A 20450-nucleotide genomic window follows, 5' to 3' on the forward strand; every position below is an offset into this window, starting at 1 on the left:
ACAAAATATTGAACAGGCTGGGACTCCTTTCTCGAGAAAAGAGAAGAGTAATGCAAAGTCTTCAAGGTCACAAAATTGTTTGTTTGGTAGACAAAGATGTTTCCACTTGTGGAGGAGACCAGAACTTGGGAACTAGATGTTAAATGGTTACTAGGAAATCCAATAGGGAATTGAAGAGGATTATACAGAGAGTTATAATGTGGAAGTCGCTACCAGAAGGAGCAGTTGAAGTTAACGGCATAGATGTATTTAAAAGCTTGAAAAGATCATGAGAGAAAAAGGAAATATAATATATTGATAGGGTCTGATGTAAAAACTCATTTTGAGCATAAATGCTGGCACCGAATGGCCCGTTTCTGTGCTGTAATATTTCACATTACATTTTCTGAAGTTTATAAACCCGAATGAATGCGACAAATTACTGGAATGTGCTGTTGCTCAGATTCTGTGTATTTGGAGAAAAACATGCAATATAGACTTTACTTAAATAAAAATACTTCTTCAGGAAATTGTGAATAACAACAGCTGGAAGATAAATAAAACCGTTCAGCTGACTAACGCATATTATTGCACCCTGGAAACATGCTTAAAATACATATTTTGCATTCAATAAATCAAGTCACGGTATGCGACTACAATTTTAAAAAGTAGATAAAGCATTAACCGACACAGAAGACAATTAATTGTATTGTAAAATATGCGTTTTAATCATTTTGCAAATATGCATCTCGTCATCAAGACTTATATTCTGTATTACCAAACTGACAATTTGTACACGCAATTGAGACAGAGATACAAACAACAAAGACCAAATTCGGGAGAGCGACAACATAGTTTGACTTACAGGTAAGTTAAGAACAGGTGAGCTAGCTATCAGCTTTGTCCAAGAGTGTATTAAACCTAAGGTTGTGGCAGTTTTCATTTCTAGATGCGTTGATAATCCCAATTGAGCGAATGTTTATGCGAGATGAGATTGAACAGATTGGTAATAGGATTACTAATTTAAGCCATGCCCTACGCTTTATCTGAGGTGCACAAATTTCTTTCATTTTTCGATTTGATCTGTTTGTCACTACATTGCTTTAATATTTGGCTGCACATACTGTTTGAAACACGTCTTCACTGGAAACTCACTTAATCAGAAGGGGTCTGGCAATGTAGTTAACAATGCCACTAAACATGCAACAAATACGTTCAGAAAGCGAGGCATTTGTTCTTGCGCATATTTTGGTATGCCTTAACCACCAATCAAATGGGAAGAGGTATTTGCTTAGTTTGAACTCCTCTGCTCCCAGGTATTCTATCAGAAACCAGCATGCCTGAAGACACTGAATCATTGAAAACATGCCCAGGTGCTCTAGTACACACACACACATATTGCGGGATTCCAAACAACCTGTCTGATTTTCACATGCAAGGCAAATGTCTTACAGTGTTGTAAGGCCTTAAGACCAATGTGGACATACACATCATAAACTTGGCAAAAGGACAGAAGTACTAATCCTTAACAAATGTGACTATGTCAACAAAATGCATGCTATTCTTAATGATGTCTCCAAATTCATATCCATTGGACCTGCCACTCAAAATAACCAGAATATCTTGCTTGAAAGCAAGCTAAAAAGAATGCTGGCTGGACTGTGCAAGAAACCACAATGTGATGTAAATCACAGGATTTGTCCTCGCAGTCCACAGTATGTATGGGCTGCGAAAGACGCACAAAAATGATGTCCCTTTCCGCCTTATCTTATCTATGACCAGTTCTGCATAAAATGAATTGGCCAAATGATTAGGTGAATTGTTACAACTTGGGCACGTTTCCACATACACGGTGAAGGATTTCTTTGCATTTATAAAGTAATTAAAATGAAATAAATGTAAATGTCACCACAGTCCCAGAGGTCCTCGGCACTCACCACTCATGGAGGCAGCTGAGAGAGGGAGCTAGCCAGTGATGATTTAACCCGAGGGTCACCACACCTCAGGTGAGAGGCAAATTTGAGAAGATGTGAATAACTTCACAGTTGGTATGGTAACTGAACTGCGCTGTTGCTGTCACTCTGCATCACAAACCAGCCGTTCAGCCAACTGAGCTAACCAGTCCCGTATTGATAGCAATACTGTGTCCATGTGTTCATTTACATTGCGAGCCTATTCACCAATTTTCCACTCAAGGAGACCACAGATATTTTACGCTGCAGCATTATATTAAAGCGATCTAGATCCGTCACCAAGACATGATCAGTATTCACTGAGCTTGTGAACTTGGGAACTTACACCGTTGAGTTGGGCTTTAATGGCACCATGTATGCCCAGATAGATGGCATTGTCATGGGACCCTCTCTAGGTCCAGCTCTCACAAACATCTGTGTCAGGTTCAATGAGAAATGTGTATTCAATGAAATGAAGCCTAACATCTTTCTCATTGCACATTTCTGATATGTGGATGATAAGTTGGTTATATTTATATCTGCAGCCGCATGTACTAATTTCCTCACTTGTTTTAATGGGCTCCATCCTACAGTCAAATTCAGCTTTGAACAGTCAAATGTCTCTTTCCTTTGCATACTAGTTGAGAAATCTGCCTGGGGTTCTCTCCCCAGGATTACTACAAGCCTACTTACAATAGGCAATACACATTATGGGATTCTTACAGTCTACATTCTATAAGATTGGCCATATCGGCCACCTCTGGAGGGGGCCCAAGCCCTTCAACCTTGGTAGAATCTCTACAGAACAGGAGGAGGCCATTTGGCCCATCGGGACTGTACCGACCCTTGGAAAGAGTACCCTACCTAGGCCCAAGTTCCGACCCTATCCTCGTAACCCAGTAACCCCACCTAACCTTTTGAACACTCAGGGGCAATTCAGCATGGCCAATCTACCTAACCTACACATCTTTAAGCTGTGGGAGGAAACCAGAGCACCCAGAGGAAACCCACGCAGACACGGGGAGAAAATGCAAACTCCACACAGACAGTGACCCAAGGTTGGAATTGAACCCGGATTCCCGGCGCTGTGAGGCAGCAGTGCTAACCACTGTGCCATCCATGCTGAAATATGGCACATCAAAAGGCATCCTGTAGTATAATAGTTGACCTGATCAGATCATTTCATGCTGTGTATCGCGCAAACTCAGGAATGGGCCTAAAACCATCACTTTCGGCCCTGAAATGCCCCCTGTCTGCCTCAGATTACCCTGGAAGAGCAAGGTATCTCAGACATTATTGATGATGTGACACTTTGGATTGGATTGGATTGGATTGGTTTATTGTCACGTGTACCAAGGTACAGTGAAAAGTATTTTTCTGCACTTAAAAGAATGTCAGCTGTCAACTTTTACTTTTAATATTCTACTTAATAATTTACTTTTTAATATTGATATTGATAAATTGATTGAAGAAGGCAGCTCACCACCATCGTCTCAAGGGCAATTAAGGGTGGTCAATAAACACCGGCTTTGCCAGAAATGCCCACATTTCATCAATGAATAAAAATTAACTTAAGATACACATGTACGGTCAGGGAAATTTAAACAACACCAAATCCTTCCTGTCAAATAATCTGCATGTAGCACTATATCCAAATAATTGATGTACAAATAGAAACAGTCCCCCATAGTCCCCTATATACATATTGGTACGGTGGCACATATTGGTACTAACGACAAAGGCACAAAGAGTGACAAGGTTCTTCAGCAGGAACTCAGTGAGTTAGGTAGAAAGTTAAAAGGCAGGATCTCTAGAGTTGTAATCTCGGATTACTCCCTGTGCCAAGAAGGAAGAAGAACCTCACAAGTCCCAAACGTCCTGCTTGTTCGGTGAATTGGGCATTCTGAATTCTCCCTCAGTGTACTCAAACAGGTGCCTGAGTGTGGCGACTAGGGGATTTTTATAGTAACTTCACTGCAGTGTTAATGCAAGCCTACTTGTGACACTAATAAAAGATTATTATTATTACTTAGAGCTTGGATTAGTACTTGGAACTATGATGTTGTTGCCATTACAGAGACTTGGTTGAAGGAGGAACAGGATTGGCAGCTAAACGTTCCAGAATTCAGACGTTTCAGAAGGGATAGAGGGGGGATGTAAAAGGGGTGGGGGAGTTGCACTACTGGTTTTTAAAAAAATAATTTTTATTGAAATTTTTTGAAAAATACATATCAACAAAACAATACAATAATAACAATAATAATAATAATAAACACCCCCCCGGCACCCGTAACAACGCATATAACAAACCCCCCACCCCCCAACCCAATAAACCACAGAATAAATTAACAATAAGCAAATTAACTTAAACACTATCCCCCTAAACCCCCCCCCCCCCCCCCCCCCGGCCGGGTTGCTGCTGCTGCTGACCTAGTACCTTATCGTTGAGCCAGAAAGTCGAGGAAAGGCTGCCACCTCCTAAAGAACCCTTGAATCGACCCCCTCAGGGCGAACTTGACCCGTTCCAACTTAATGAATCCCGCCATGTCATTAATCCAGGTCTCCACACTCGGAGGTCTCGCATCTTTCCAGTGCAGCAAGATCCTCCGCCGGGCTACTAGGGACGCAAAGGCCAAGACATCGGCCTCTTTCGCCTCCTGCACTCCCGGCTCCTCCCCAACCCCAAATATCGCGAGTCCCCAACCTGGCTTGACCCTGGATCCCACCACCCTCGACACCGTCCCCGCCACCCCCTTCCAGAACTCCTCCAGTGCCGGGCATGCCCAGAACATATGGGCATGGTTCGCTGGACTCCCCGAACACCTGACGCACCTGTCTTCGCCCCCAAAGAACCTACTCATTCTAGATCCGGACATGTGGGCCCAGTGCAGCACCTTGAACTGGATGAGACTAAGCCTCGCACATGAAGAGGAGGAGTTCACCCTCTCCAGGGCATCCGCCCATGTCCCCTCCTCAATCTGCTCCCCCAGCTCCACCTCCCACTTAGCCTTCAGCTCCTCTACCGACGCCTCCCCCACCTTCTGCATTACCTGGTAGATGTCAGACACCTTCCCATCCCCGACCCATACCCCCAAAAGCACCCTATCCCTTACCCCCCTGCGGGGGCAACAAAGGGAACCCCTCCACCTGTCGCCTAGCAAACGCCTTGACCTGAAGGTACCTGAACATATTCCCCGGGGGGAGCTCAAACTTCTCCTCCAGTTCACCAAGGCTTGCAAACCTCCCGTCAATAAACAGGTCTCCCAACTTCCTAATGCCCGCCCTGTGCCACCCCACGAACCCGCCATCCATGTTCCCTGGGACAAACCGGTGGTTCCCCCGCAGCGGGGCCTCCACCGAGCCCCCCACTTCCCCCCATGTGTCGCCTCCACTGCCCCCAAATTTTGAGGGTGGCCGCCACCACCGGGCTCGTAGTGTACCTCGTTGGAGGGAGCAGCAGCGGTGCCGTTACCAGTGCCTTCAGGCTTGTGCCACCACAGGATGCCATCTCCCCATCCATTACCCACTTACGTACCATCGAGACGTTAGCTGCCCAATAGTACCCAGAGAGGTTGGGCAGCGCCAGCCCCCCTCTATCCCTGCCCCGCTCCAAAAAGACCCTCCTTAGCCTCGGAGTCCCATGCGCCCAAACAAATCCCAGAATGCTGCTGTTCACCCTCCCAAAAAAGGCCCTCGGAACAAAAATGGGGAGGCACTGAAACAAAAACAAAAACCTCGGGAGCACCGTCATTTTAACGGACTGTACTCTACCCGCCAACGCCAACGGCAGCATGTCCCGAGTTGCACTACTGGTTAAGGAGAATATCACAGCTTTACTGTGGGAGGACATTGCAGAGGGCTCATGAAGCGGGGCAATATGGGTAGAGCTCAGGAATAGGAAGGGTACAGTCACAATGCTGGGGATTTACTACAGGCCTACCAATAGACAGCAGGAGACAGAGGAGCAGATATGTAGGCAGAGGTTGGAAAGATGTAAAAGCAACAGGATTGTTGTGCTGGGTGGCATTAACATCCCCTATATCGCCTGGGACTCGCCATGCATTGGAACCAGAGGAAATGGGTGTGGTACTGAATGAGTACTTGAAATGAAATGAAAATCGCTTATTGTCACGAGTAGGCTTCAATGAAGTTACTGTGAAAAGCCCCTAGTCGCCACATTCCGGCGCCTGTCCGGGGAGGCTGGTACAGGAATCGAACCGTGCTGCTGGCCTGCTTGGTCTGCTTTATAAGCCAGCGATTTAGCCTTGTGAGCTAAACCAGCTCACCAGGATAATACTGGGTACCAGGATAATACTTTGCATCAGTATTCACCAAAGACAAGGACTTAGTGGATGATGAGTCTGGGGAAGGGTGTGTAGATAACCTTGGTCACATTGAAATCAAAAAGGAGTAGGTGTTGGACGTTTTGAAAAACATTAAGGTGTATAAGTCCCCAGGGCCTAATGGGATCTACCCCAGAATATTGAGGGAGGCAAGGGAGGACATTTCTGGGGCCTTGACAGAAATCTTTGTATCCTCACTGGCTACAGATGAGGTCCCAGAGGACAGGAGAACAGCTAATGTTGTTCCTTTGTTTAAGAAGGTTAGCAAGGATAATCCAGGAAACTACAGGTCAGTGAGCCTTCCATCAGTGGTAGATAAACTATTGGAGAGGATTCTTCAGGACAGGATTTACTCCCATTTGGAAGCAAATGGACAGATTAGTAAGAGGCAGTATCGTTTTGTGATTGGGTTTTTCCAATGATGATTGATGAAGGTAGGGCAGTGGATCTTGTCTAAATGCACGTCAGTAAAGCCTTTGACAAGGTCCCTCATGGCAGACTGGTACAGCAGGTATCAGAGGTGGGCTGGCAAAATGGATACAGAACTGGCTTAGTCATAGAAGCCAGAGGGTAACAGGGGAAGGGTGCATTTCTGAATGGAGGGCTGTGACTAATGGTGTTTCGCAGGGATTAGTGCTGGGACCTTTGCTGTTTGTAGTTTATGTAAATTATTTAGATGAAATGTAACTGGTCTGATTAATGGGCAGCACGGTAGTATAGTGGTTAGCGCTGTGGCCTCACAGCGCCAGGGTCCCAGGTTCGATTCCCTGCTGGGTCACTGTCTGTGCGGAGTCTGCATGTTCTCCCCGTGTCTGCGTGGGTTTCCTCCGGGTGCTCCGGTTTCCTCCCACTGTCCAAAGACGTGCAGGTTAGGTGGATTGGGCATGCTAAATTGCCCTTTGTGTCCAAAAAAGGTTAGGAGGGGTTATTGGGTTAGGGGGATAGGGTGGAAGTGAGGGCTTAAGTGGGTTGGTGCAGACTCGATGGGCCAAATGGCCTCCTTCTGCACTGTATGTTCTGTGTTCTAAGATATAACATATAACATTATCTGGTAACTGATGACACAAAGGTGGAATTGCGGATAGTAATAAGGGCTGTTAGAGGATACAGCAGGATATAGATCCATTTTGGAAGGTCTAATACAGGTGGGAAATATACAGTAAATGGCAGATTCCTTAAGAGTATTGAGGGATCTGGGTACAAAGGTTCAAAGGTCAATAAAAGTAGCATCGCAGGTAGTCAAGAAGGCATATGACATGCTTGCTCTTATCAGGCGGTTCTATGCTGCAGCTGCACAGAACCTTAGTTAGGCCACACTTGGAATATAGTGTTCAATTCTGGTCGCTACACTACAGAAGGAGGGTACAGAAGAGGTGGAGGGTATAGAAGAGGTTTACCAGGATGCTGCCTGCTACGGAGGGCATTAGCTGTGAGGAGAGGTTGAATAAACTCGGTTTATTCTCACTGGAACAACGGGAGGTTGAGGGGCGACCTGATGGAAGTCTACAAAATTATGAGGGGCATGGACAGAGTGGATAGTCAGAAGCTTTTTCCCAGGGTGGAAAAGACAATTATTAGGGGGCATACGTTTAAGGTACGAGAGGCAAACTTTAGAGGCGATGTGCAAGGGAAGTTTTTTTTTTACACAGAGGGTAGTGGGTGCCTGGAACTCGCTGCCAGAGGAGATGGTGGAAACAGGTACAATAGTGACTAATAAGGGGTATCTTGACAAATAGGATGGGAATAGAGGAGTACGGACCCCAGAAGAAGAGTTTAGGTTAGACAGGCAGCATGGTCGGTGCAGGCTTGGAAGGCCGAAGGGCCTGTTCCTGTGCTGTAACTTTCTTTGTTCTTTGTATATTAATTTCCAACAAAACTCCCCTCTTCTTTCTCCCTTTTGACCAGTTTTTCTTTCCATTTGCGAACTTTCACCTAATTCCAAACTCCAGAAATGTTCCAATTGTCTCTTGTGTGGTCACAGAATTTCTTGTGTTATATCCAATCTATCATTCATACAGAAAAGTGTGAAAATCACTGCCTGATAATCACTATTTTCTATTCTATTACCCAAATATTTTAACCTGAATATTTCCTTAAAGTTATCTGATTTTTAAAAATGTTTCTCAATATTGATGTTCAGTTCAATTCTGAGGCCAGAGTAATTCAGGAACAAAACAGTGCGAGACTCCCTCTTCTGGCTTATCCCATTCCTCTTTCCTCTGGGATTTTAGCTGCAATCCAAATTCAGATTGAATGAACAGTTTAGCTGAGAAGTTACTGTGAAGCAAAACCACTTCATGTCAACAACTATTTGCACTCATATTTATTTGCAAGCATCATCAATTTGCACACATTTAATGCAACAGAAAATCAAACGAAACTTCACAAAAGCATTAGCAAACAGAATTTGACATGGAGCCACATAAGAAGCTATTAGAGTCGCGTCTGGTCACAGAGGTGGGTTAAGAAGCATTTTAAAGGCAGATAGAGGGGCTTTGGAAGATAATTCCAGAGCTTACGGCTTCATCAGCTGAAGGCACAGGCTCCAATGGTGGAGCAATCAAAATCAAGGATGCGCAATAGACCAGAAGTGAATAAGCAGAGATATCTGGGAGGCTTTCGGGGCTGGAGAAAATCACAAATATAGGGAGGGGTGAAGCCATGGACTTTTACAATTGAGGCATGGATTACTTAGGAGCCAAAGTCACCTTCTTCTTCGGCATTCCCAAGTCACCTTCTTCTTCGGCATTCCCTCGGGATTGCGGATGACTTGCTTCCACACCGATTTGATAGACTCTGAAACGGCTGAGAAGTTGCTCTGTAGAATCTTCCATATAGTGGGCAGGTAGTGCCTGAAGGCTTGGGTGAATTGGGCGGTTTGACGGCTTGGCTGCTCCTTCCGAGACCTTCGCTTCACAGCTGCATATTCCCGATGAAGACTCCCAATTGCCCGTAACTCCCTCGGAGTGGCAATCTCTGTCGGAGGCTTTCTTCCGCACGGATTCCGAAAGCCCTGTCTCACCCGACCATCCTCAGGCAGGCTGGGTGAGACAGGGGCTGCAAAAAGCGCCCCCGGCTGCGTCATCATGGAGTAACTGGGGCACAGAGAGGTACATTACACCCCTTTGTACAGCAGTCACTGCCATAAAGGAGGGTGTCAGTCTGAGAGGGAGGAAGGGGTGTCAAACCGAGAGGGGGGGGTTTGTAAGTCCGATGGGGGGTGGGGTGGGGGAAGGGGGTTTCAGTCCGATGGGGGGGGGGGGGGGGAAGGAGGTGTCAGTCCAATGGGGGGGGGGGAGGGGTGTCAGTCTGATGGAGGGGAAGGGGGAGTTCAATGGGGGCGGAAAGGGGGAGTCAGTCTGATGGTGGGGGGGAAGGGGGCAGTCAGTCCAATGGGGGAAGGGGGGTCAGTCCAATGGGGAGGGGGAAGGGGGTTCAGTCCGATGGGTTGGGGGTCAGTCCGAGAGGGGGGAAGGGTGTCAGTCCGATGGGGGGGGGGGAAGGGGGCATCAGTCGAGAGGAGGGAAGGGGGTGTCAATCCGATGGGGGAGGAAAGGTGCGTCAGCCGAGAGGGGGATGAAGGGGGTGTCAGTCGAGAGGGGGGAAGGGGGTGTCAGTCGAGAGGGGGGAAGGGGGTGTCAGTCAAGAGGGGGGATGGGGGTGTCAGTCCGAGAGGGGGGGAAGGGGGTGTCAGTCGAGGGGGGGGAAGGGGGTGTCAGTCTAGAGGGCGAAGAGGGTGTCAGTCGAGATGGGGAAAGGGGGTGTCAGTCGAGAGGGGGGAAGGGGGTGTCAATCGAGAGGGGGGGAAGGGGGTGTCAATCGAGAGGGGGGAAGGGGGTGTCAGTCCGATGGGTGGGGGGGGGAAGGGGGTGTCAGTTGAGAGGGGGGGGAGGGGGTGTCAGTCCGATGGGTGGTGGGGTGTGGGGAAAGTGGGTGTCAGTCGAGAGGGCGGAAGGGGGTGTCAGTCCGAGAGGGGGGCAGAGGGTGTCAGTCGAGAGGGGGGGAAGGGGGTGTCAGTCCGATGGGTGGTGGGGGGGAAGGGGGTGTCAGTCGAAAGGGCGGAAAGGGGTGTCAGTCGAGGGGGGGAAGGGGGTCAGTCGAGAGGGGGGAAGGGGGTGTCAGTCCGATGGGTGGTGGGGGGGGAAGGGGGTGTCAGTCGAGGGGGGGGGGGAGGGGGTGTCTGTCCGATGGGTGGTGAGGGGGGGAAGGGGGTGTCAGTCGAGAGGGGGGAAGGGGATGTCAGTCCGAGAGGGGGGAAGTGGGTGTCAGTCGAGGGGGGGGGAAGGGGGTGTCAGTCCGATGGGTGGTGGGGGGGGGGGAAGGGGTGTCAGTCGAGGGGGGGAAGGGGGTCAGTCGAGAGGGGGGAAGGGGGTGTCAGTCCGATGGGTGGTGGGGGGGGGAAGGGGGTGTCAGTCGAGAGGGCGGTAGGGGGTGTCAGTCCGAGGGGGGGGGGGGGAGTGTCAGTCGAGAGGGGGGAAGGGGATGTCGGTCCGAGAGGGGGGAAGAGGGTGTCAATCGAGAGGGGGGGGAAGGGGGTGTCAGTCCGATGGGTGGTGGGGGTGGGGGGGAAGGGGGTGTCAGTCGAAAGGGTGGAAAGGGGTGTCAGTCGAGGGGGGGAAGGGGGTCAGTCGAGAGGGGGGAAGGGGGTGTCAGTCCGAGAGGGGGGGGGAGAGGGGGTGTCAGTCCGAGAGGGGGGAAGGGGGGTATCAGTCGAGGGGGGGGGGGAGGGGGTGTCAGTCCGAGAGGGGGGAAGGGGGTGTCAGTCGAGAGGGGGGGAAGGGGGTGTCAGTCCGAGAGGGAGGAAGAGGGTGTCAGTCGAGAGGGGGGAAGGGGGTGTCCGTCCGAGAGGGGGGGTGTGTAAGTCCGATGGGGAGTGGGGTGGGGGAAGGGGGTTTCAGTCCGATGTGGGGGGGGAAAGGAGGTGTCAGTCCAATGGGGGGGGGGGGAGGGGTGTCAGTCTGATGGAGGGGAAGGGGGAGTTCAATGGGGGCGGAAAGGGGGGGTCAGTCCGATGGTGGGGGGAAGGGGGCAGTCAGTCCAATGGGGGAAGGGGGGTCAGTCCAATGGGGAGGGGGAAGGGGGTTCAGTCCGATGGGTTGGGGGTCAGTCCGAGAGGGGGGAAGGGAGTGTCAGTCCGATGGGGGGGGGGAAGGGGGCGTCAGTCGAGAGGAGGGAAGGGGGTGTCAATCTGATGGGGGAGGAAAGGGGCGTCAGTCGAGAGGGGGATGAAGGGGGTGTCAGTCGAGAGGGGGGAAGGGGGTGTCAGTCGAGAGTGGGGATGGGGACGCCACTCCGAGAGGGGGGGAAGGGGGTGTCAGTCAAGAGGGGGGAAGGGGGTGTCAGTCCGAGAGGGGGGGAAGGTGGTGTCAGTCAAGAGGGGGGAAGGGGATGTCAGTCGAGAGGGGGGAAGGGGGTGTCAGTCAAGAGGGGGGATGGGGGTGTCAGTCCGAGAGGGGGGGAAGGGGATGTCAGTCGAGGGGGGGGAAGGGGGTGTCAGTCTAGAGGGCGAAGAGGGTGTCAGTCGAGATGGGGAAGGGGGTGTCAGTCGAGAGGGGGGAAGGGGTGTCAATCGAGAGGGGGGGAAGGGGGTGTCAATCGAGAGGGGGGAAGGGTGTGTTAGTCCGATGGGTGGTGGGGGGTGAAGGGCGTGTCAGTCGAGAGGGGGGGGGGAGGGGGTGTCAGTCCGATGGGTGGTGGGGTGTGGGGAAAGTGGGTGTCAGTCGAGAGGGCGGAAGGGGGTGTCAGTCCGAGGGGGGGGAGGAAGGGGGTGTCAGTCGATAGGGGGGAAGGGGATGGCAGTCCGAGAGGGGGGCAGAGGGTGTCAGTCGAGAGGGGGGGAAGGGGGTGTCAGTCCGATGGGTGGTGGGGGGGAAGGGGGTGTCAGTCGAAAGGGCGGAAAGGGGTGTCAGTCGAGGGGGGGGGAAGGGGGTCAGTCGAGAGGGGGGAAGGGGGTGTCAGTCCGATGGGTGGTGGGGGGGGAAGGGGGTGTCAGTCGAGAGGGGGGGGAGGGGGTGTCTGTCCGATGGGTGGTTGGGGGGGGGGAAGGGGGTGTCAGTCGAGAGGGGGGAAGGGGATGTCAGTCCGAGAGGGGGGGAAGAGGGTGACAGTCGAGAGGGGGGAAGGGGGGTGTCAGTCCGATGGGTGGTGGGGGGGGGGGGGAAGGGGGGTGTCAGTCGAAAGGGTGGAAAGGGGTGTCAGTCGAGGGGGGGAAGGGGGTCAGTCGAGAGGGGGGAAGGGGGTGTCAGTCCGAGAGGGGGGGGGGAGAGGGTGGTGTCAGTCCGAGAGGGGGGAAGGGGGTATCAGTCGAGGGGGGGGAGGGGGTGTCACTCCGAGAGGGCCATGATGTGGAGATGCCGGCGTTGGACTGGGGTGAGCACAGTAAGAAGTCTTACAACACCAGGTTAAAGTCCAACAGGTTTGTTTCAAACACGAGCTTTCGGAGCACGGCTCCTTCTTCAGGTGAATGGAAAGGCTTGTTCCAGAAATGTTTATATAGACACAGTCAGAGATGCCCCGGAATGCGAGCACCTGCAGGCAATCAAATCATCAAAGATGCAGAGAGAGAGGTAACTCCAGGTTAAAGAGGTGTGAATTGTCCCAAGCCAGTTCAGTCGGTAGGCCTCTGCAAGTCCAGGCTTGTTGGTGGGGGCCGAATGTAATGCGACATGAATCCCAGATCCCGGTTGAGTCCGCATTCATGCAACACCACCCACCAGGTACGCGGCGCATACTCGTGCGACTCGACCAATGTAGTCTACCTCATACGCTGCAGGAAAGGATGTCCCGAAGCGTGGTACATTGGCGAGACCATGCAGACACTGCGACAACGAATAAACGGGCATCGTGCGACTATCAACAGGCAGGACTGTTCCCTTCCAGTTGGGGAACACTTCAGCAGTCAAGGACATTCAGCCTCTGATCTCCGGGTCAGCATTCTACAAGGAGGCCTTCAGGAGACGCGACAACACAAAATTGCTGAGCAAAAACTTATAGCTAAGTTCCGCACGCATGAATGCGGACTCAACCGGGATCTGGGATTCATGTCGCATTACATTCGGCCCCCACCAACAAGCCTGGACTTGCAGAGGCCTACCGACTGAACTGGCTTGGGACAATTCACATCTCTTTAACCTGGAGTTACCTCTCTCTCTGCATCTTTGATGATTTGATTGCCTGCAGGTGCTCGCATTCCGGGGCATCCCTGACTGTGTCTATATAAACATTTCTGGAACAAGCCTTTCCATTCACCTGAAGAAGGAGCCGTGCTCCGAAAGCTCGTGTTTGAAACAAACCTGTTGGACTTTAACCTGGTGTTGTAAGACTTCTTGCAGTCCGAGAGGGGGGGAAGGGGGTGTCAGTCGAGAGGGGGGAAGGGGGTGTCAGTCCGAGAGGGGGAAAGAGGGTGTCAGTCGAGAGGGGGGAAGAGGGTGTCAGTCCGATGGGTGGTGGGGGAGGGGGGAAGGGGGTGTCAGTCCGAGGGGGGGGGGGAGAGGGGGTGTCAGTTGAAGGGGAAGGGAGTATCAGTCCGAGGGGGGGAAGGGGGTGTCAGTCAAGAGGGGGGAAGAGGGTGTCAGTCGAGGGGGGGAAGGGGGTGTCAGTCGAGAGGGGGGGGGGTGTCAGTCGAGAGGGGGGGGGGGTGTCAGTCCGATGGGTGGTGGGGGGTGGGGAAAGGGGGTGTCAGTCGAGAGGGCGGAAGGGGGTGTCAGTCCAAGGGGGGGGGGGGGGGAGGGGTGTCAGTCGAGAGGGGGAAGGGGATGTCAGTTCGAGAGGGGGGAAGAGGGTGTCAGTCGAGAGGGGGGGAAGGTGGTGTCAGTCCGATGGGTGGTGGGGGTGGGGAAGGGGGTGTCAGTCGAAAGGGTGGAAAGGGGTGTCAGTCGAGGGGGGGAAGGGGGTCAGTCGAGAGGGGGGAAGGGTGTGTCAGTCCGAGAGGTGGGGGAGAGGGGGTGTCAGTCCGAGAGGGGGAGAAGGGGGTGTCAGTCGAGGGGGGGGGGGAAGTGGGTGTCAGTCCGAGAGGGGGGAAGTGGGTGTCAGTCCGAGAGGGGGGAAAGGGGGTGTCAGTCCGAGAGGGGGTGTCAGTCCGAGAGGGGGGGGGGGGAGAGCGGGTGTCAGTTGAGAAGGGGAAGGGAGTATCAGTCCGAGGGGGGGAAGGGGGTGTCAGTCGAGAGGGGGGAAGGGGATGTCAGTCCGAGAGGGGGGGGAGGGTGTCAGTCGAGGGGGGGAAGGGGGTGTCAGTCGAGGGGGGGTAGGGGGTGTCAGTCCGAGGGGGGGGAAGGGGGTGTCAGGCCGAGAGGGGGGAAGGGGATGTCAGTCCGAGAGGGGGGAAGAGGGTGTCAGTCGAGAGGGGGGGAAGGGGGTGTCAGTCCGATGGGTGGTGGGGGGGAAGGGGGTGTCAGTCCGAGAGGGGGGAAGGGGGTGTCAGACGAGAGAGGGGGGGAAAGGGGGTGTCAGTCCGAGAGGGGGTGTCAGTCCGAGAGGGGGGGGGGGGGGGGGGAGAGGGGGTGTCAGTTGAGAAGGGGAAGGGGATGTCAGTCCGAGAGGGGGGAAGAGGGTGTCAGTCAAGAGGGGGAGAAGAGGGTGTCAGTCTGATCGGTGGTGGGGGGGGAAGGGGGTGTCAGTCCGAGAGGGGGGAAGGGGGGTGTCAGTCCGAGAGGGGAAGAGGGTGTCAGTCGAGAGGGGGGGGAAAGGGGGTGTCAGTCCGAGAGGGGGTGTCAGTCCGAGAGGGGGGGGGGAGAGGGGGTGTCAGTTGAGAAGGGGAAGGGAGTATCAGTCCGAGGGGGGGAAGGGGGTGTCAGTCGAGAGGGGGGAAGGGGATGTCAGTCCGAGAGGGGGGAAGAGGGTGTCAGTCGAGGGGGGGGGGGGAAGGGGGGTAAGTCCGATGGGTGGTGGGGGGGGGGGGGGAAGGGGGTGTCAGTCAAGAGGGCGGAAGGGGGTGTCAGTCGAGGGGGGGAGGGGGTGTCAGTCGAGGGGGCGAATGGGGTGTCAGTCCGAGAAGGGGGAAGAGGGTGTCAGTCCGAGAGGGAGGAAGGGGGTATCAGTCGAGGGGGGGGAAGGGGGTGTCAGTCCGAGAGGGGGGGAAGGGGGTGTCAGTCGAGGGGGGGAAGGGGGTGTCAGTCCGAGAGGGGGGAAGGGGGTATCAGTCGAGGGGGGGAAGAGGGTGTCAGTCGAGAGGGTGGAAGGGGGTGTCAGTCCGGGGGGGGGGGGGGGGGAAAGAGGGCGTCAGTCGAGAGGGGGGGAAGGGGGTGTCAGTCCGATGGGTGATGGGGGGGGAAGGGCGTGTCAGTCGAGAGGGCGGAAGGGGGTGTCAGTCGAGGGGGGGAAGGGGGTCAGCCGAGAGGGGGGAAGGGGGTGTGAGTCCGAGATGGGGGGGGGGGAGAGGGGGTGTCAGTAGAGAAGTGGAAGGGAGTGTCAGTTCGAGGTGGGGGAAGGGGGTATCAGTCGAGGGGGGGAAGAGGGTGTCAGTCGAGAGGGTGGAAGGGGGTGTCAGTCCGGGGGGGGGGGGAAAGAGGGCGTCAGTCGAGAGGGGGGGAAGGGGGTGTCAGTCCGATGGGTGGTGGGGGGGGGATGGGCGTGTCAGTCGAGAGGGCGGAAGGGGGTGTCAGTCGAGGGGGGGGAAGGGGGTCAGCCGAGAGGGGGGAAGGGGGTGTGAGTCCGAGATGGGGGGGGGGAGAGGGGGTGTCAGTAGAGAAGTGGAAGGGAGTGTCAGTTCGAGGGGGGGGAAAGGGGTGTCAGTCGAGGGGGGGGGAAGGGGATGTCAGTCCGAGAGGGGGGAAGAGGGTGTCAGTCGAGGGGGGTGGGGGGGAAGGGGGTGTCAGTCGAGGGGGGGGGAGTGTCAGTCGAGAGGGGGGGGAAGGGGGTGTCAGTCGAGAGGGGGCGGGTGTCAACTTCCCAACATCAGAATTTTAAGATTATTCGTTGTCCTTTACGAATCAGATTGAAACTGATAAAAACCTACTGTGATTTACTAGTTTGAACTTTCTGCATCACCAAAGATTGTGTTGTGGGCCAGGGTTTAGAGAACCCCAAAGTGTATTATGGAGTTCACCTGACCCACAACTTTTAATAGACTGTGGTATGGGGGGCACACGGCCCACTCCATAGGTGTGGTACAACAGAAATGGAAAAGTATTTTTAAAGCAAAACAATATGTATTCTCTGAACTCAAGTTAACATTTTAAAACATAGTGAATATCTTAGCAACCGGTAATTTAAATACAACCCCCAAAGAATACAACACTAAGTAATCCTTTAAGCTTTCCTTTTAACATCCATAAGAAATAAAACACATTTTACCAGAAGCACATCAGGTTAAATTCACTACTGTCATTAGTTTTAAATCACCAGGATTGATTTACAGTCTTTAGATTACAGAGAGAGACTCTAATACACCTTCTGGCTGTGACTGCAGGTTTCCAGCTCTGAAAACGAAACTAAAACACACCCTGCAGCAAACATCCTAAAACGAAATAAAAAGCTGACAGACAGCCCAGCTCCACCCACTCTCTGACATCACTGCAGTAATAAACACTCATTTCTTAAAGGTACTCTCACTACAGATACAAATATACACACCCGTTTCTTAAAGGTACTCTCACATGACAAATGCAAGTCAAGGATTTCATTGATTGTATTGCAATAGTTGACCAGATATTAACCTGATCAGCAGTCATAAAGAGCACAAGGAGTATTTAAATAAAAATTGATACTTATAAATTACTTTGAAAACAAGAAAAGCCGAATACAATCTATGTCCCATTTATCTTGCTTTATCTGTTACTCAGCTGTATCGCCTCAGTAAAAAGGCTCTATCAAGGTGATTATGCTTACAGATCAACAAGGAAAAATAAGACAATGATGGCACTTAGCATTGTTGCCTCACAGCACCAGGGAGCTGTGTTCAATTCCAGCCTTGGGTGACTATCTGTGCGGAGTTTGCACTTTCTCATTGTGTCTGCGTGGGTTTCTCCGGGTGCTCCGTGGTTCCTCTCACAATCTAAAGATGTGCAGGTTAGGTGGACTGACATATAAATTGCCCCTTACTGTCCAAGGACCTGTAGGTTAGGTGGTCAGGTAGTGTGCTCTTTCAGAGGGTAGGGGCAGAGTCGATAGGCCGAATGGCCTCCTTCTGCACTGAAGGGACTCAATGATTTTAAAAAAACATTCTGCCAAACAAACCAGGCAACATTTAAGTAGCAGTACGTCATCCTTTTGAGGATTTGGCTCCTTACTGGTTACTAGAGATACTTAAAGAACACCTCCAAACGTCAAAAGGTTTGATCTAGTAGTTCAAAATAAAGAAAAGGTAGTCCCGATGAAGGATTATGTTTGAAACACCAAGATTGTCCTTTCTTTCATTAATGTTGGCTGACTGGCTGGGCGTTTGCAGACTTTTGCGTTTTTAACTATTTGCAATCCCCATATTTACTGTATCCCATCCCTACCACGCCCATACATCCAGAAACACCCCAGCCTCTGGCAACTTTTTCCCAAAGTAGTCTCCATTCACCTGTCAGCATTAGCAGCAAATATCCCTTAAACCATTTGGATATATGGTCACTGGAGCTATCCTCGCCCATACACATCTCCCTCCGCAGTGAGGGAGTGGGCACAGCAACTCCTATAAAAATGTTCCTGCTCCGTGTGCATGGAGACCAATTGTCAGCAAAAACCTCAATCCTTTACCAGCTTACACTAACTAACCAAATATCTGGCACTTTTCTGGCCAACTGCACAGAAATGTATTCTCCAATAAAACGAATATTTATTTGATCCAAATACAGCCAAAGTTATATCCAATTCATTTCAGGGTTGTTTTGACCAGCATTAATGGAGTCTCGAGAGTAAACAACTCGGAGACGGGAAAAGGAGATTACTGATGGTCACAGCACTGAGGAAGTGTTTGACGTGAAGTCTTAAGGTGGATCCCGAGTTAACAGACACCCTGCGGTTGAACACTGGAATATCACCCTTGCAATGGGAGCGATATCTAACAGCCAACTTAAATTACACTATTTATACTCGCTCGTTGAACTTTCCAGCGCAACATTTACCCAAGACTCTCTTACCCGTTTCACCCAGTGGCTCCTGTGTGGGGAGAGAATCGTTCATGTCCCTCTTTTTTAGCGCAACCCTCCTGAACTCCTGCTGCATGTTGAGCTCCTTTACCAGCGAGTACAAAGTGGGTGGGGGTAGAAAACAAAATCCAACTCAATGAGAATACAAGGCACGCTCACAGAAACGTCAGACACTGCAAATAGTTCACATAGTGCAGCACCCACTGGCAGCCTGTCAGCGCTCAGTGCGGCAGCGTCCCGCGCTGCGCCTGTGGGAAACCTTCCAATCACAGCCCGTCACCCAGGTAACCCCGCCCCAGCACCCAGGTAAACCCGCCCCATCACCCAGGTAATCACCCAGGTAACGCCGCCCCATCACCCAGGTAAACCCGCCCCATCACCCAGGTAACCCCACCCCATCACCCAGGTAATCAACCAGGTAACGCCGCCCCATCACCCAGGTAATCACCCAGGTAACCCCATCCCAGCACCAGGTAACCCCACCCCATTACCCAGGTAACCCCACCCCATCACCCAGGTAATCACCCAGGTAACCCCACCCCAGTACCCAGGTAACCCTACCCCATCACCCAGGTAACCCCGCCCCATCACCCAGGTAATCACCCAGGTAACCCCGCCCATCAACCAGGTAATCACCCAGGTAACCCCGCCCCATCACCCAGGTAACCCCGCCCCAGCACCCAGGTAACCCCCCCATCACCCAGGTAACCCCACCCATCAACCAGGTAATCACCCAGGTAACCCCGCCCCATCACCCAGGTAACCCTGCCCCAGCACCCAGGTAACCCCACCCCATCACCCAGGTAACCCCACCCCATCACCCAGGTAATCAACCAAGTAACGCCACCCCATCACCCAGGTAATCACCCAGGTAACCCCGCCCCAGCACCCAGGTAACCCTGCCCCATCACCCAGGTAACCCCGCCCCATCACCCAGATAATCACCCAGGTAACCCCGCCCATCAACCAGGTAATCACCCAGGTAACACTGCCCCATCACCCAGGTAACCCCACCCCAGCACTCAGGTAACACCGCCCCATCACCCAGGTAACCCCGCCCCATCACCCAGGCAACCCCGCCCCATCACCCAGGTAATCACCCAGGTAACCCTGCCCCAGCACCCAGGTAATCCCAGCACCAGGTAACCCTGCCCCATAACCCAGGTGACCCGCCACATCACACAGGTAATCTCCCAGATAACCGCCCCACCACCCAGGTATCCCTACCCTATCACCCAGGTAATCACCCAGGTAACACCACCCCATCACCCATGTAATCCGGCACCCATCACCCAGGTGATCATTCAGGTAACCCTACCCCATCACCCAGGTGATCATCCAGGTAACCCCGCCCCATCACCCAGGTAATCACACACCATCAGCCAGGTAATCACTCAGGTAACCCCACCCCATCTCCCAGGTAACACTGACCCATCACCCAAGTACTCAACCAGGTAACTCTATCCTCATCACCCAAGGTAACCTTGCCCCATCACCCTAGGTAATCATCCAGGTAACGCTGTCTCCATCACCCAGGTAATCACCCAGGTAGCCCCACCCCATCACACTGGTACCCAGCCTCATCACACAGCTATCACCGCCACATCACCGAGGTAACCACCCAGGTAATACCACCCACATCACTCAGGTAACGCAGCCCCAATACACAGGTGATCACCCTTGTAATACAGACCCTATTACATAGGTAATCACCCAGGTAACACAGCCCTCATCACCCAGGTAATCACGCTGATAACACTGCTCCCATCACATAAATAATACCCAGGTAACACTGTGGGGCTGTTTAGCACAGGGCTAAATCACTGGCTTTGAAAGCAGGCCAGCAGCACGGTTCGATTCCCGTAACAGCCTCCCCGAACAGGCGCCGGAATGTGGCGACTAGGGGCTTTTCACAGTAACTTCATTTGAAGCCTACTCCTGACAATAAGTGATTTTCATTTTTCACTGCCCAAATTTCACAAAGGAACATAGGAACAGGAGTAGGCCATTCAGCCCCTCGAGCCTGTCCTGACATTTAATGAGATAATGGCTAATCTGTGGCTTAACTCCATATAACTACCTTTGGCCCATATTTCTTAAAACCT

At 52.5% G+C, this 20450-nt stretch overlaps 1 protein-coding gene across 1 annotated transcript in view; it reads right to left on the reverse strand.

The window, feature by feature from the left end:
- fgd4a (FYVE, RhoGEF and PH domain containing 4a) overlaps nucleotides 1–18541 on the reverse strand; it is a 340499-nt gene extending 321958 nt beyond the window's left edge. Inside the window, exon 1 of the mRNA XM_038779936.1 lies at nucleotides 18337–18541. Coding sequence (XP_038635864.1) covers nucleotides 18337–18421 — 85 coding nt within the window. The 5' untranslated portion in view covers nucleotides 18422–18541. The remainder of the gene's footprint in view (nucleotides 1–18336) is intronic.
- Between the last annotated feature and the right edge of the window lie 1909 nt (nucleotides 18542–20450).

Source organism: Scyliorhinus canicula, chromosome 20, assembly GCF_902713615.1.
Source record: "Scyliorhinus canicula chromosome 20, sScyCan1.1, whole genome shotgun sequence".
Taxonomy (NCBI): Eukaryota; Metazoa; Chordata; class Chondrichthyes; order Carcharhiniformes; family Scyliorhinidae; genus Scyliorhinus; species Scyliorhinus canicula.